Source organism: Mesocricetus auratus, unplaced genomic scaffold, assembly GCF_017639785.1.
Source record: "Mesocricetus auratus isolate SY011 unplaced genomic scaffold, BCM_Maur_2.0 Super-Scaffold_100676, whole genome shotgun sequence".
Classification (NCBI taxonomy): domain Eukaryota; kingdom Metazoa; phylum Chordata; class Mammalia; order Rodentia; family Cricetidae; genus Mesocricetus; species Mesocricetus auratus.
The window spans coordinates 103,673,880-103,687,248 of record NW_024429266.1 but is presented as its reverse complement, the minus strand read 5'-3'; the positions used below and the strand labels follow the sequence as shown (position 1 = coordinate 103,687,248).

At 59.5% G+C, this 13,369-nt stretch overlaps 2 protein-coding genes across 4 annotated transcripts; one reads left to right on the top strand and one right to left on the bottom strand.

The window, feature by feature from the left end:
* The first annotated feature begins 137 nt into the window (after positions 1–137).
* Positions 138–2,300, top strand: Mrpl54 (mitochondrial ribosomal protein L54). Its single transcript, XM_005083262.4, has 3 exons — positions 138–298; positions 1,219–1,375; positions 1,926–2,300. Exons 1-3 carry the CDS (start codon positions 181–183, stop codon positions 2,056–2,058), a joined length of 408 nt encoding a protein of 135 aa, XP_005083319.1. The 5' UTR covers positions 138–180; the 3' UTR covers positions 2,059–2,300.
* A 1,702-nt stretch (positions 2,301–4,002) lies between these two features.
* Positions 4,003–12,950, bottom strand: Matk (megakaryocyte-associated tyrosine kinase). Of its 3 annotated transcripts, none has more exons than XM_013123000.2 (13): positions 12,700–12,950; positions 8,453–8,512; positions 7,772–7,885; positions 7,565–7,680; positions 7,264–7,483; positions 6,920–7,013; positions 6,034–6,099; positions 5,483–5,582; positions 5,312–5,396; positions 5,116–5,189; positions 4,828–5,023; positions 4,451–4,537; positions 4,003–4,367 (listed from the first exon to the last, which is right to left on the bottom strand). In XM_013123000.2, exons 2-13 carry the CDS (start codon positions 8,459–8,461, stop codon positions 4,128–4,130), a joined length of 1,401 nt encoding a protein of 466 aa, XP_012978454.1. In that variant the 5' UTR covers positions 8,462–8,512; positions 12,700–12,950; the 3' UTR covers positions 4,003–4,127. The 3 variants fall into 3 exon arrangements, with proteins under 3 accessions (XP_012978454.1, XP_005083322.1, XP_005083320.1); XM_005083265.4 differs by lacking the exon at positions 12,700–12,950 and adding an exon at positions 9,407–9,714; XM_005083263.4 differs by lacking the exon at positions 12,700–12,950 and adding an exon at positions 8,684–9,239.
* Positions 12,951–13,369: the final 419 nt, after the last annotated feature.

Genomic DNA, 13,369 nt, shown 5'->3' with positions numbered 1-13,369 from the left:
TCTGAGAACGAGAATTGCTTGAAATGGTCTTTGAACGGGTGAGAACTACGCGAGTTCAACCTAGGCGCGGGGCTGCAAAGACTACATTTCCCAGCAGGCTGCGGGCGCCTCCAACGCCCTAAGGCGGCCCTGGAGCGCTGACGTAGCACGGAAGCTTGCACGTGCGAGCCGGCGAGCATTATGGCGGCCACCCGTCTCCTTGGGGCTTCTCGGATGTGGACCTACTGTCAGCGCCGGGCTCTCCCGGTTCCCGGAGGACCTGGAAGACCCTTTGTCAGGGACTACGCCAAGAAGCCAGGTGAGGCGGCTCCGGAGGAACCAACGCGGGCACGGTGGGAAGCCGAGAGAGGCCGTAGTGCTCAGGCGCGAAGCCTGGGGAGGCGGGGCTCCGGGAACTACGGCGCGCCGCACGGAGGCCGAGCGGGGCGAGCGAGCACTGAGGCCGCAGTGCGCAGGCGCGGGGAGTAAGACGCCAAACACCGCCGCAACGATTGTTGCTGCTGTTGCTACTGTTTTAATTAAAAAGAAATAATGTGGGTGGGGAAGATGGCTCAGTGTGTGAAGCGCTTTCCGCTGGTCTACAGAGCGAGTTCCAGGACAGCCAGGGCTACACAGAGAAACCGCGTCTGTCAGTCTGTCAGTCTATCTATCTATCTATCTAGATATTTATTTTTGTTTTCCAGACAGGGTTTCTCTGTGTAGCCCTGGCTGTCCTGGAACTGGCTCTGTAGACCAGGCTGGTCTCGAACTCACAGAGATCCGCCTGCCTCTGCCTCCCGAGTGCTGGGGTTAAAGGCTGCGCCACCAACGCCCGGCTGAAACCCTGTCTTGAAAAAGAAAAGTTTTCTTTTTTGATGTTGTCCAGGAGAGCTGCGTGGTGACATCCTGTCTCAAGACTAAAGCCGTTGTTTGCATTTTGGCACAGGGTGCCGTGTATGCCGGGCCGGCCTACACTGAGCCGTCTCTAGTCTCAGTGTTTTATTGTTTTGAGACCGGGTCTTATAATCCCCAGCCTCAGGTCCATGGTTCTGGGGTGACAGGGGCCATTGCTGAATGGGAGAGGGGCTCTGCGGCGCGCGCCTGGCTTTTAGATCACACAGCCTTGGGGCAGAGAGGTGCCCCGTGTGGGTGCCTGGGGTTCTCGGCACCAGGAGGCCTCATGGACGGCACAGGGGCAGCGCTGGGCCGCGTGAAGTGACCCAGATTCTCACCCTGCAGTCAGCAAGGGCAGCAAGGGCAGCATGGCCACTGAGGCCCTGAAGGACCCCGAGGTGTGCACAGACCCCGCCCGGCTAACCACACACGCCATGGGGGTCAACATCTACAAGGAAGGCCAGGACGTGGCCCTGAAGCCAGACTCGGAGTACCCCGAGTGGTGAGTCCCACCCTAACCACCTGGCCACCTGGCCTCCAGGTACACAGCACTCAGGGGCAGCTCTGGGCCACCCCAGGGCCCACCGGTCCCGCCTGCCCTGGTCCGGGAATCTTCTGAATGTCAACCTTGGTGTTCCTTCTTGCAAATGGGGACCCCGTGCACAGGGCCATGTGTCCCTGAGGGTGGAGCGGGCAGGCAAAGATTTATGGCTGATACCTGGCTATCCACACCTGGGTCCCAGGGAAGCAGAGTTCTCCTTCCTGGAGCCAGCTGGGGCCCAGGCAGCTAGCTGAGCAGGCAGGCATGGGGACACACTCCAGGACATTGGGAGAAGCAGGGACAGCGGGGAGACAGTTTGGGTCTCCACTGGGGGCTGGGCCAAGTGGGTGAAGGTGTGGCCTGTGCACAGGTCCTGGGGCAGACAGAGCCTGGTCTGCGGGGGCAGGGAGGAAGCCTGAGGCTGGATGTGAGGACCAGAGGGGGCAGGGTTCAAAGCCCACAGCACCCACACCCCAGTGCTGTGGTCATGTAGTGACGACTCTCCCCCCAGGCTATTCCAGATGAACCTGGGTCCCCCCAAAAAGCTGGAGGAGCTGGAGCCCGAATCCCGAGAGTACTGGCGACTGTTGCGCAAACAGAACATCTGGCGTCACAACCGGCTGAGCAAGAACAAGAAGCTGTAGTTCAGGGATGGAGCCTCTCACGGGAAGCTGCCCCTCGCGGGCCAGCACAGGGCTCAGCGGGGAAAGGGGCTTGCCACCCAGCTCAAGACCTGAGTCCAGTCCCCAGAGCTGGAGCACGGTGGAAGGGGGGAGCCGACTCTGTCAGGTGTCCTCCAGCCTCCCATGTACACCTTTGCGAGTGCCAGCCGTACGCATGGACGCACACTAAATGAACAAACGTGAAAATAAACGTGAAAAAGGCAGCAGGCAGCGGGCTCATTGCTGCCCCGGGGTCACCTGGGAGCATGCTGGGCGCCTGGACATGGCACACCCTGACTGCTCCGCAGCTGGCTGTGGCCTCGCGCCTGGACACGGCACACCCTGACTGCTCCGCAGCTGGCTGTGGCCTCGCGCCTGGACACGGCACACCCTGACTGCTCCGCAGCTGGCTGTGGCCTCGAGCCTGGACATGGCACACCCTGACTGCTCCGCAGCTGGCTGTGGCCTCTTCCTAGGGTGTGGCATCATCTCCAGACCTTGATGGGCGAGTGGGCCAGTCCTGGCTTCAGCTAAGACTAAATCCAAGGGCTCCAACTAAGGTCTGAGGCTCTACCTGGTCTGGGTGGTGCTTGTGCAAAGGGGGTGACGTCGGCCTCCCACGAGCTGCATAACCCTGCTCACCGAAGGCACAGGACAGACTGCCTTTCCCTTGCGTCTGGGTAAGGGTGTAGCTCCCTTGTCCCTCATTGGACCCCAGGGCCCCACCTGTCTTTGCCGATTAGGTCATGAGCCAGCCTGACCCGGGTGGGTACCCCAAGCCCCTCCTGCCTCCCCTATGGCCACCTGAGCCGAGAGAAGGGGTGGGATTGTGGTACTTGGAAAGTCCCCGGACAGGACAGTGCAGCGGGCCATGTCAACACCAAGACAACAGGGAAACGTCCCTCTCCAGGCTTGTGGGGCCCATTGCGTTGTCTTCGTGTCCTGTGCCTCACTGGAGGGATTTCAGGCCCTGCGATGCCTGGCAGGGAGAGGGACAGGCCACAGCCGTCATACTCCACATAGCTTGTGGCTGCATGCGGCTCTGGGCCCTCAGCCACGGCTGCACGGCCTCCACCACTGGGGACACAGCCTGGCGGGGACTTTCACATAGGCTGTGCCCTCTGCCGCCGCTGCCTCCCACAGTCGGGGTTTGCCATGGTGTTGACATAGCAACTGTGCCACAGTGAGCACCGCCCAGCTCCCCTGTAGTCCTCGAGCTGCATGAAGGTTACTGAGTTCACGAGAAATCGCGTCTTCACTGCGTACTCCCAACGCCCAGTGTGGCCATAGATGATGGGTCGATGGGGGGGGCGGGTGGGTTCGTGGTTTTGTGAGTGATCTAAGGGTTGAGTAGGTGAACAGTGGGGCAGGTGGCTGGGTGTGGCTGGCCGGATGAGAGGGAGAGCAGGCGGACGGGAGTCTGCATGGGGGCTGGGTCAGTGATGGGGTGTGAGCTGTCTGCTTTTCTCTGCTGTCACAGCCTTTGACGCCCAGCTTGTCTCTGCTTTGGGGCCTGGGACTCCATGGAAGAGAAGCACCTTAGCCTTGCACCCAGAGATGTCTGGGTCCCCCTCTCAGGTCTCTGTTCCTCATGTGCCCTTGCACACCCCGAGATGGCATGTGATCTGAGCACCCCAGGCTAGCGCCCCTCATGCATGGGGCGACCTGTTGCCTCGCTTTCGCTTTCGTAAGGGACACAGGGGCTCCGGCTCCCCAGCAGGTGGCACACGAGGGGACGAGGGAAGCAGGGCCCGGGTGCTGATGACAAGTGGGTCCCCGCGGCTGTTAAGTGTGTGGGCAGGGACTTTGGGCAACACCACAGGCATCAATAATCACATGGACTTCAAGGACCCAACGCAGGGAGCTGGCTGTGCCCAGAGCAGTGGTGGCGGACACACGGGCATCACAGACACACAGACGTACGCAGTCCTTCCGATTGCTCTTTATGGGGTGTCCTGGATGTGGGGGCCCAGGGGCTGCGGAGCCTGTGTGCTGGCCAGTCCTAGCCCTACAGCCCTGCATCTGTGTCCTCCTGCTCCCTGCTGCAGGGGTCAGGGTTCCTGGCTCCGTGGCAGAGCTGAGCCCTCCGCTTCCTGTCCCCCAAGGGGGGCTGTGGCACCCGCACTGCGGAGCTCGCGGCCCAGCTTCTCCGCTATTTTTCGGAAGGGAGGTCTGCGTGCAGGTTCTGCCTCCCAGCAACTACCCATGAGGGTGTGCACGGGGCCGGGGCAGCCGTCAGGGGGCTCCATGCGGTAGCCCTTCTCCACAGCCTCTGAAACCTCCTTCAGCGACTGCAGACACAGGGCATGTAGCGTGGGTGGGGGGGTCAGCAGCACAGGGTGCACAGGCTGCCCCTCCCCAGGGGACGGCTCACCATCTTGGGGTACGGAGCTCTTCCATATGAGAAAACTTCCCACAGCAGCACCCCAAAACTCCAGACGTCTGATTTGCTGGAAAACCGCTGTGGGGACGGAAGTCAGGGTGATCAGGTTCACTGTGGCCTCCCTGGACACAGTCCCAGGCTGCTCTTCCCCATCCATGCTAAGCCCATGGACGCTTGCGAGATGGGGAATCAGAGCTGAGGGGGGCTCCGGGGGAATGCTGTGGGCGCTGGCTCACTGGAGAGGCGGCTATTTTCCCTCGAAGCTCAGAGAGGTCAAGGGATGTGAGTGGAGTCACACAGCACAATCGCAACATCAAACCCCCTTTGAGGACCCCCAAAACCCCAGAGAGGAGCGGGACACTGCTCACCCCATTCTTGAGAGCTTCGGGTGCCGACCACTTGACTGGCAGCCGGCTTGAGTCCAGCCCCTTCCGCTCGGCCTTCGCTAGGCCAAAGTCACTGACCTTGGCCACCAGGTCCTCAGAGACCAGGATGTTGCGAGCAGCCAGGTCCCGGTGCACCAGCTTCTTGCTCTCCAGATACTCCATGCCCTCAGCAACGTGTCTGGGGATAGGCAAGGCCCGGTCGCCCTGCAGTCAGACCTCAGTTTCCCCTTCCACTTTGGGACCTACCTTCCTGGAAGGAATGTCACTTACAGAGAAAACTGCAGGAGCTGAGGTGCGCTCACGAGCGCGCGGCCCCGCGTGCGCAGGAAGTTCACCAGGTTGCCCTGTTTGGGGGGGAGGGGCCTGGGGGTCTCAAGGCTGTCGAGCCTCCCTTGGCCCATCCGCCCGCCCCCACCTTGCTCCCGCCCCCCCACACCTTGCTCACGGCCCCCCCGCCCCCCCACACCTTGCTCACGTGCTCCATGACAATGTACAGGCCATGATGCAGGATCACGCCCAGGAGTCGCACCAGGTTCCTGTGCTGCAGCTTCCTGGGAGAGTGCGGTGGGGTGCAGGGCGGGAAGTGAGTACACACCTGGGACCCCAGCCCAGGGACCCGCCCCGCCCCGCCACTCACGTCATTACTGCTGTCTCATCCAGGAAGGCCTGGGCTGTCACGTCACACTTGATATTCTTCACGGCCACTTTCTGCCCCAGGTACTCACCCTGCAGGACGGCTGTGGGGACGGAGAGAGCTCAGGACCCACCAGCAAGACAGACCTACAAATGGACCTGCTGACATCCCTGCCTAGAATCCCCCAGTGAGGGGCTGGGGTGTGGTCTGGGTAGAGTATTGGCTCTGACTTCAGGAGGCCTAGCTCCATCCCTGGTCCCAAAGAGAGAGATAAATAATGCAAATACAATGGCTATCTCATTATTCAGAATTCAAATTTCTGTTCCATGAAAAAGCCCACCGGTCCTGCCCATGTTTGCATAGTTTCCAGCTGCTCGGGATGGACAAGGCTGCGTACTGACTCGGGCAGTTCACCACCCTCTGATCTCAGTCCCGGGTGGATTCCAGGGAGGCATTCTGAGCAGATCCTGGGAGGGTCCTGGGCGGTGAGGGGGGGCTGCTGTCCTGCACCGCCCAGCCCAGAGAGACAGCACTGCATTCTGTGGCCTCCTCACCTCCAAACTCCCCCTCTCCAATCTGTGCTCCCAGAGTGAGGTGCTGCAGGTCGAGTAGCCAGCCAGCTGCAGGGACAGAGCCCGGGTCAGAGCAGGACAGGAGCCTCCCTGCCGGCTCACACGCAGTGAGGTGTGGAAAGCCAGCATCCTCACAGCTTGCATGCCTGTGCCCGTGCCCACCCCCCAGCAGTTGCCCCAAGGGTTATGAGGTAGACACAATCCTGCCAGCTGCAGGCTGTCCCAGGAGATCATCAGAGCTCAATCCCACCGGGTTCCCCAGACTTCAGTTGTGGCCTCAGGACCTCCCTCTATGGACAGGGACTGTGACTGCTCTGTGCCCCTCCAAGCCTGGTCTTCCCATTACTGATCTCCCCAGGATACATGCAGATCAAGAGGTACAGAAACATGGAGACGCACAAGTTCTGGAATATTCCCGATCTTGTCTGTGGCAGACTTTTTTTTTTTTTTTTTTTTTTTTTGGTTTTTCGAGACAGGGTTTCTCTGTGGCTTTGGAGGCTGTCCTGGAACTCGCTTGGTAGTCCAGGCTGGTCTCGAACTTACAGAGATCTGCCTGCCTCTGCCTCCCAAGTGCTGGGATTAAAGGCATGCGCCACCAACGCCTGGTGTGTGGCAGACTTGCCTGCTGGGCAAACCCTGCAGCTGCTTCTGAAAGCCCCCCCTTTTCCCCCAGAGCCCTCTAACTCCAGGCTCTGAAGAGTCAAGCAGGACAGACACCATCATGGGCTTGTCTCTGGGGCTCCAGACAGATGCCGATTTGGCTTGGAAGACTCAGGGGCTTAACCTAGACAAGGCTGGGGTGGGAGGCGGGAGAGGCTGAGTCTGGGCAGCTGTGTATGAGATGATCTGTGCTTGGTGGCTGGCGTACCCTTTGCAAGCTCCTCCTCGGCCGACTTGGTGCCCTGCTTCCTCTTTGGCTTCACCAGCTTGGTGCAGATGGCACCCTTGTCCTTGGTGTAATGCTGTGAGGACCAGGAGTGATGAGCCTCTGGCTCCAGGGACCCCTGTTCCCTGCCCCTCTCCCTACAATCCACTTAGTGGGGTAGGCAGAATCCCTCAGGTACCAGGCCAAGATAGATGAGTGCGTTTCCATGGCAACAGTGGGAGTGTAGAATGGAGGGTGAGGGGCTCCCTGGAGAAATGACCCCAGTTCTAGAAACAAGTGAGGCTCCTGGGGACCCCTCCACCCCCGCTGCCCCAGCCACAGGTCACCTCCACCATGTCCATCAGATTACAGAAGCACACGGCCTCATCAATGGTCAGGTGGCCATCGCGATGCAGGACTCGGTAGTGGATGACGTCTCGGCCGAAACTGACACACAGGACGTAGTCTCCGGGGTGACGAGCCGATTCCCGCACGAGAAACAGCCCGTCCTCGGGTGGCTGCAGCTGCTGCACAGCTTCCTGGCCTGAAATCTTGCCATGGAACCATCTGCGGGGACCACGGGGAGAGGGTGCCACATGGGGCAGGGATGGCTGCGTCCCTGACGCCACCCCCCAGGGCGCCACTCACGGCATGAGACTGAGCTTGGGGTCTGTGGACAGGGCCTCCCGCTGTCGAAGAGCAGCGGCTGCCAGGAGCCCCTCCTGCCCGCTGCTGTGGTGCTTGGCGCGGTACCAACTCTTGTCCTACACAGGGAGGGGACGGAGGGAGGGAAGGAGCAGGTCGGCGTCTGGCCTGGCAACCCTAAGTGCACCCCAACTACCTCAGTCCCCTCACCTCACAGGCCTCCAAGATGGTCACCACGTCACCCTTTCGGAAGGCCAGCTCACCCGGCTTGGGCCGTGAGTTCTCACACTTGGTCATGCACTGAGTCCCAGGGGCCCAGCGTCTCTAGGGATGAGATGGAGGCAGGGGGATGTCAGGGACAGGAGGAAGAAGTGGACTTGGGAGAAACTGTGGCTTTGTGGGGACAGAGAACAGGACAAGAGAGCAGAGAAGACAGGGGCCTGTGGCCTCGCACTCAGGCGGCTAAGACAGGATTCCAGACCAGTTAAAGTCAGCCTGGGCTACAGCTGAGGCTTTTCTCAAAAACTAATAAATAATGCTGGGCGGTAGCTCACGCCTGTAATCCCAGCACTCGGGAGGCAGAGGCAGGCGGATCTCTGTGAGTTTGAGACCAGTCTGGTCTACAGAGTGAGTTCCAAGCTAGGCATATATATATAGTGAGATTCTGTCTCCAAAGCAAAATAAAATAAAAAAATAATAAAAGCCTGGGAATGCCTAATGGAGAGAAAAGGGGGAGGGTGGAAGGGAAACTGAGTGAGAGAGACCAGAACCATAGGCACATGGACAGGTCTGGGTGGCCTCTGGCCCAGTCCCTGGGGACTGGGTGGGAGCTTGCCTCGGGGAGCACGCCCCCACCCCAGGAGGACAGCAGAGGAAGGTCCCCACACTCACGGTTGGCATCCTAGCTGCGGCAGGCGAGGGGTGCCAGGCTCGGAGGAAGCGAGGGCTCACCTGTGGAGGAGGCAGTGTCATGCTTGGGGTTGTCCCAAGGTCCAGCTCCTTCCTCTGGGTCTGGCAGGGTAGAAGCAGCAGCCCAGAGGCCAAGAGCCCCCCTCAATCATCCCTCAGGTGGCTTAGGTCCTGATCCCCTCTGTAGCCCTTGGTTTGGGAAGTTATGGTTACCCGAGGAAGGTCCTTAGACTCCCAGCCATCAAAGGCCAGCCAGGAGACCCCGGAGCCTCTCCCTCGACCTGCCATTGCTCGTGAAGGGAAACTGAGGCCCAGAGGCAGGAGTGGAGGGATCCGATGGATCTGGTGGCAGCGAGGGCTGTGTGTAGAGGTTGGGGAGGATGGTGCCAGGAGCTGGGTCTGCCGCTTCCTCTTTCCTGGGCCTTGGGCAGGGGCGGTGACTCAAGGTCATTCCTGGGAATCTGACCCTGGGTGGAGCCTGGGGAGGCCGGGCTCCTGTGCCGCTCCTCGGGTCACCAGGGGTCACCAAGGAAGCATCTGGAAGGACCCACACCACCCCAGCGCAGGCACTGCAAGGCAGTGGCTGCCGGGGTCCCCAGCTGGTGGCTGGCAGGGCGGGAGGTTGGGGTGCGCCTCTGGTCTCGGGCTCAGTGGGGTTTTCACGGCTACTGCGCACAAACAGAGGCGCACGTGCATCTGGGCACAAGTGCCACCCGGACACCCGCGTGTGCGCGACACGGGCGCCGGCTAGACGTGGGCACCTGTGCGTGTGCCTGCGGCGCACACGGGCCCTGCAGTGACCACCAGGGCGCGCGCACTCAGAGACGCGCACGCCGCACCCAGAAAAAGAAAAAAAAAATAGCTGTGGTATCTGACGCCCCCGGGCTAGGACCGTTTTGGGGCTCGTACCCTCTCCACCCGCTCGCACGCGCTCACCTGCTCAGGGCGCGACCCCGGGAGGGTCCCCGCCAACGGGTCGTACGCCCCAAGGCTCAACTCGGAGCAACTTGCTCCGCTTCCTCATTTTGGGGCGAGGATGGAGGGGACCCGGCTCGGAGCCCCCGCGGGTCCTAGCGCCGGCCGCACTGCCGGCCGCGCTGCGGTCTCCTCTCTCTCCGTCTCCCGCGCAGCCCGGATGGGATGCTGGGTGCTGGGTGCTGGGTGCCCGGTGTTCCCTGGGGCCCCGCTGAGCCTCGGCCTTCCGTAGCCCACCCCTGGCAGGCTGGGAATGCGGAATGTCTCGCGCACGCGCAAGTGCAAGGAATAGGTAGGAGCTCCCTGTCTGGGGAGGCGATCAAGGCAAGCAGCTCACAGCGGGCCTCCACGCTGCAGCCTCCATACCCAGCCTCACTGCGAGCCTGGCCACTCACAGATGCATACTTCCAGAAAGGCCAGGCACGCCCTACTTTGGGGCCCTCAAATATTCTCCCAGAACTCGGGAGGCAGAGGAAAAAGAGACCCTGCCTCAAAAATAAATAAATAAATAAATAAATAAATAAATATAACCTATTTAATTAATTAAAAAGCGAGCAGGGAGCTCAGTATCAGAGAACAAGTTGACACAGACGTGCCCTGCACTGATGGACGTGACACTTCCGGAAGGCACAAGTGTTTAATCACTAGTCCCCAGCCAGGTGTGGGTACCCACTTAGGAAGCACTGGCCAGGTAGGTCCAAAGACTGCAAACTAACTTCTGCTCCTGGGTGATCCTGTTGCTGACGACACTCCATGTCTGAGTCTCAGGAACCGGCCTGGGGACTCCCTCCCTGCTGTCACTGTCACACAAGAGATGCCCGCCGGTGCAGTAGTGGCCCGACAGTCGTGCTGTTTCCTGACCGGATCTGGCCGGTCCTACCCGGGTACCAGGCCAGAGCAGGAGGCTGGAGCACCCACCCTGTCTTGGCAGACCTCCTACTGCTGCTGTGCCAAATGGACAGAAGTTTATTCTGCTCCCTACAGTTAGAAACCATCCGAGACAGGCCTGGGACTGGGGCTCAGTGGATGGCACACTGTGGTGTCACAGGTCTGTCATCCCAGCACTGGGGAGGTAGAAGCAACAGGGTCAGGAGTTGAGGTCAGCTTCAGCTACAGAGTAAACCTGAGGCCAACCTGGGCTACTGAGACCCTATTGCAAAAAAAAAAGTTTGAAAAGCTTATGTGCCAAAATGCCACTGTCCCCATGGGTTGATGGGTGTGCCATGCAATTCCAAGCTTTTGGAGAGGCTGAGGCAGGAGGATGGAAAGACCAGGACACACAGGGCACTGCCTAAAACCAACCCCATAAACTGTCGCTGTGTGCTCCGGTCTTGGTGGAACTGGGTGCAGGCATCTGAGGTGTGGTTCTCCTTATCGGGGCCTGTGGTTATCCCAGGGACACTAAAGGCCCATCTTTGCTGTAAGCTCTCACAGCTGCCTGGGGTAGATGTGCTGAGCCGTAACCGAGCAGAGGAAATCTCACTTCCAGGAAGTTCTCGCCCAAACCTGACACTGCTGACCTGTTTACTGGAGCTTGGTTTCCTGACACGAGACTTGAGCGTGTTAAGTGGGTTTGTGATGTCACAGGAGGCTGGGGCCGGGCTCGGTGGGCACGGCACTCGTCTGGCATGCACGAAGCCCTGGGCTCTACGCCAGCACCGTATATAGCAGGTGTAGCGGTATGTGCCTGCCATCCCAGCAATGAGGAGTCTGAGGCACGAGGGTCAGGAGTTCAAGGTCAGCCTCAGCAACCTGGGCTGACTATGTGAGACTCTAAAGAATGAATATATAATGTGCTAACCTTTCTCTTTAACACAGTTTCACTCATAACTGAGGTTAGCCTAGAACTCGTCATGCTCCTGCCTCAACATTCTGAGTGCTGGGATGACAGCTCTCCATATTTTTATAGTCACTACCTACAGCAGCGTCAGGGGCCATTTGCTTCCCTGTACGGGGAGGAGGCATTGTCCCTACCTTGCAGACGGAGAAACTGAGGCCCTGGGATTCACTACCATCAATCAAGGCACTGGGACACCTAAGAGTCTTGGTTTCCATGGAGATGCAGCCTGCATCCCTGGCCAGATCCTCCTGCCCCAATTAGCATGCCTTTAAATTTAGCTCTGCTTGGTGCTTCTCATGCTGGGGGACTCCCAGACTCAGGGAAGGACAAAGCTCTTTTCAAGACCCAGTTGCTGTCAACCTTCACCCTCCTTCTTAGATTTTCTGACACTGTGTAGTTTAGGCTGACCCAGGACTCCTGGTCATACTATACAAAGAACAAGGACTGTCGATAAGAGTTGGCTTCCTGTCATGACTGCCAAAGAAAAATGGGGACCAAAACGTGCTTACAGCCTGCGCACACCTATGTCGTATCAAAAAACCAGGACGAGGAGCAGGAGGAAGGGCCCAGAGGCTGTCCCATGCCTACACACTCTCTCTGTGACACACGCGGTGAAGAGAACCCCCACTCCTGGGGTTGGTGTCTAACCCCCACACCAGCGCAGTGAACACCTTGTTGTTGCTTTGATTTTTTGACACAGGGTGTCTCTGTGTAGCCCTGGCTGTCCTGGAACTCACTCTGTAGACCAGGCTGGCCTCCAACTCACAGAGATCCGGCTGCCTCTGCCTCCCGAGTGCTGCAGTTAAAGGCTGCGCCACCGTTATAAAATTTTAACAAATGCCTGACATAAAAGTCACCGTTGCATCCCGCCTCAGTTCCACAGCCCAGATCACTCACTCCCACTGCAGTCCAGAACTGAAACTCCGTCCCCAACACACGCTCACTCCACCCCTCCCCTGTCCAGGGCCCTCACTGAACCACTTCCTGTCTCTCTGGGTCTGATGACGCCAACCCTGTGGTGTGTAGCCCATGTCACTGGGCATCCTGTCCTCAAGGGCGTTGGAGCAGGGCTCAGAATGCCCTTCATGGCTGTATAATATTCCAGCGAGTGGCTGGGCCACAACATGTGTGCCCATTTGTTCCTTGGAGAAGTCTTTGGTGTCTCTTTGACCAGTGACAATCATGCAGCATTTTATTTTCAAAATGTCAGTGAACACGGGGTGGGGGAGGTGGGGACTGTATTACTGCTCCCGAGGAACACCAGCCTCTGGCTGGCTCTTACTTGGAGCCTCGGTGGTCATCACCTTTCCTGTGGTCAGCAGTGACCTTGTGCTCACAGCTCATCGTCATGACCGCTCCTGCCAGGACCATGGTCCCGCCCACACGCGTGCACGCGTCATCTGCCCACACTCACCTTGTCTCCTAGCAACGCTCCCCTGCATCCACAGCGCTGGCTCAGTCTGAGTTCTCCCTCAACACCCTGGCGCTCGGTTTTCTGCCTTGTCTGGGGTCCAGTCTTGTGCCGCTGGCCCTCCGCTGGCCTGCTGAGGTGTCCCCTGCTCCGCAGGGACAGGACTTGGGGCGGGAGGGTCAGTTGCTACAGCTCTTCGTGGCTTCAGGGAGCTGCGTGGCCCAGACGAGGCTCCATCTGGACTGAACTCACTAAATGTGGATTTTGCTGCAGCAGAAGCTCCGTAGTTTGGGGTTGCTAGGCGGGTCCGACTTAACTCTTTGCCACCTGGGGTGGACTCATCTGTCTTCCCAGGGAGATAGGGGTGGGCTTGGTGGAGCGGCTCAGTGCAGAGCGGCGGGGCACGGTGCTTTTTGCGTTCACTGAACCTGGCCTCCATGGTAGTGGCCACCAGTCCCCTCTACCTGTGAGCTGGCCCAGCTGTCAAGCACTGCCACAAAGATGCGGGCTCTGGGTGCCGCCAGGAAGAGGCTTGCTCCTCTGGTCCCCCAGGTGTGCCTGATCTAGCTAGATCCAGCCCTCGGCAAATACTTTTTCTTGGGGGGGGCGGGCGGGCAGAGGTGCTTATCGGATTTATCTGGTATGGATGCTGGGCAGGGGTGGAGGCTGAGAG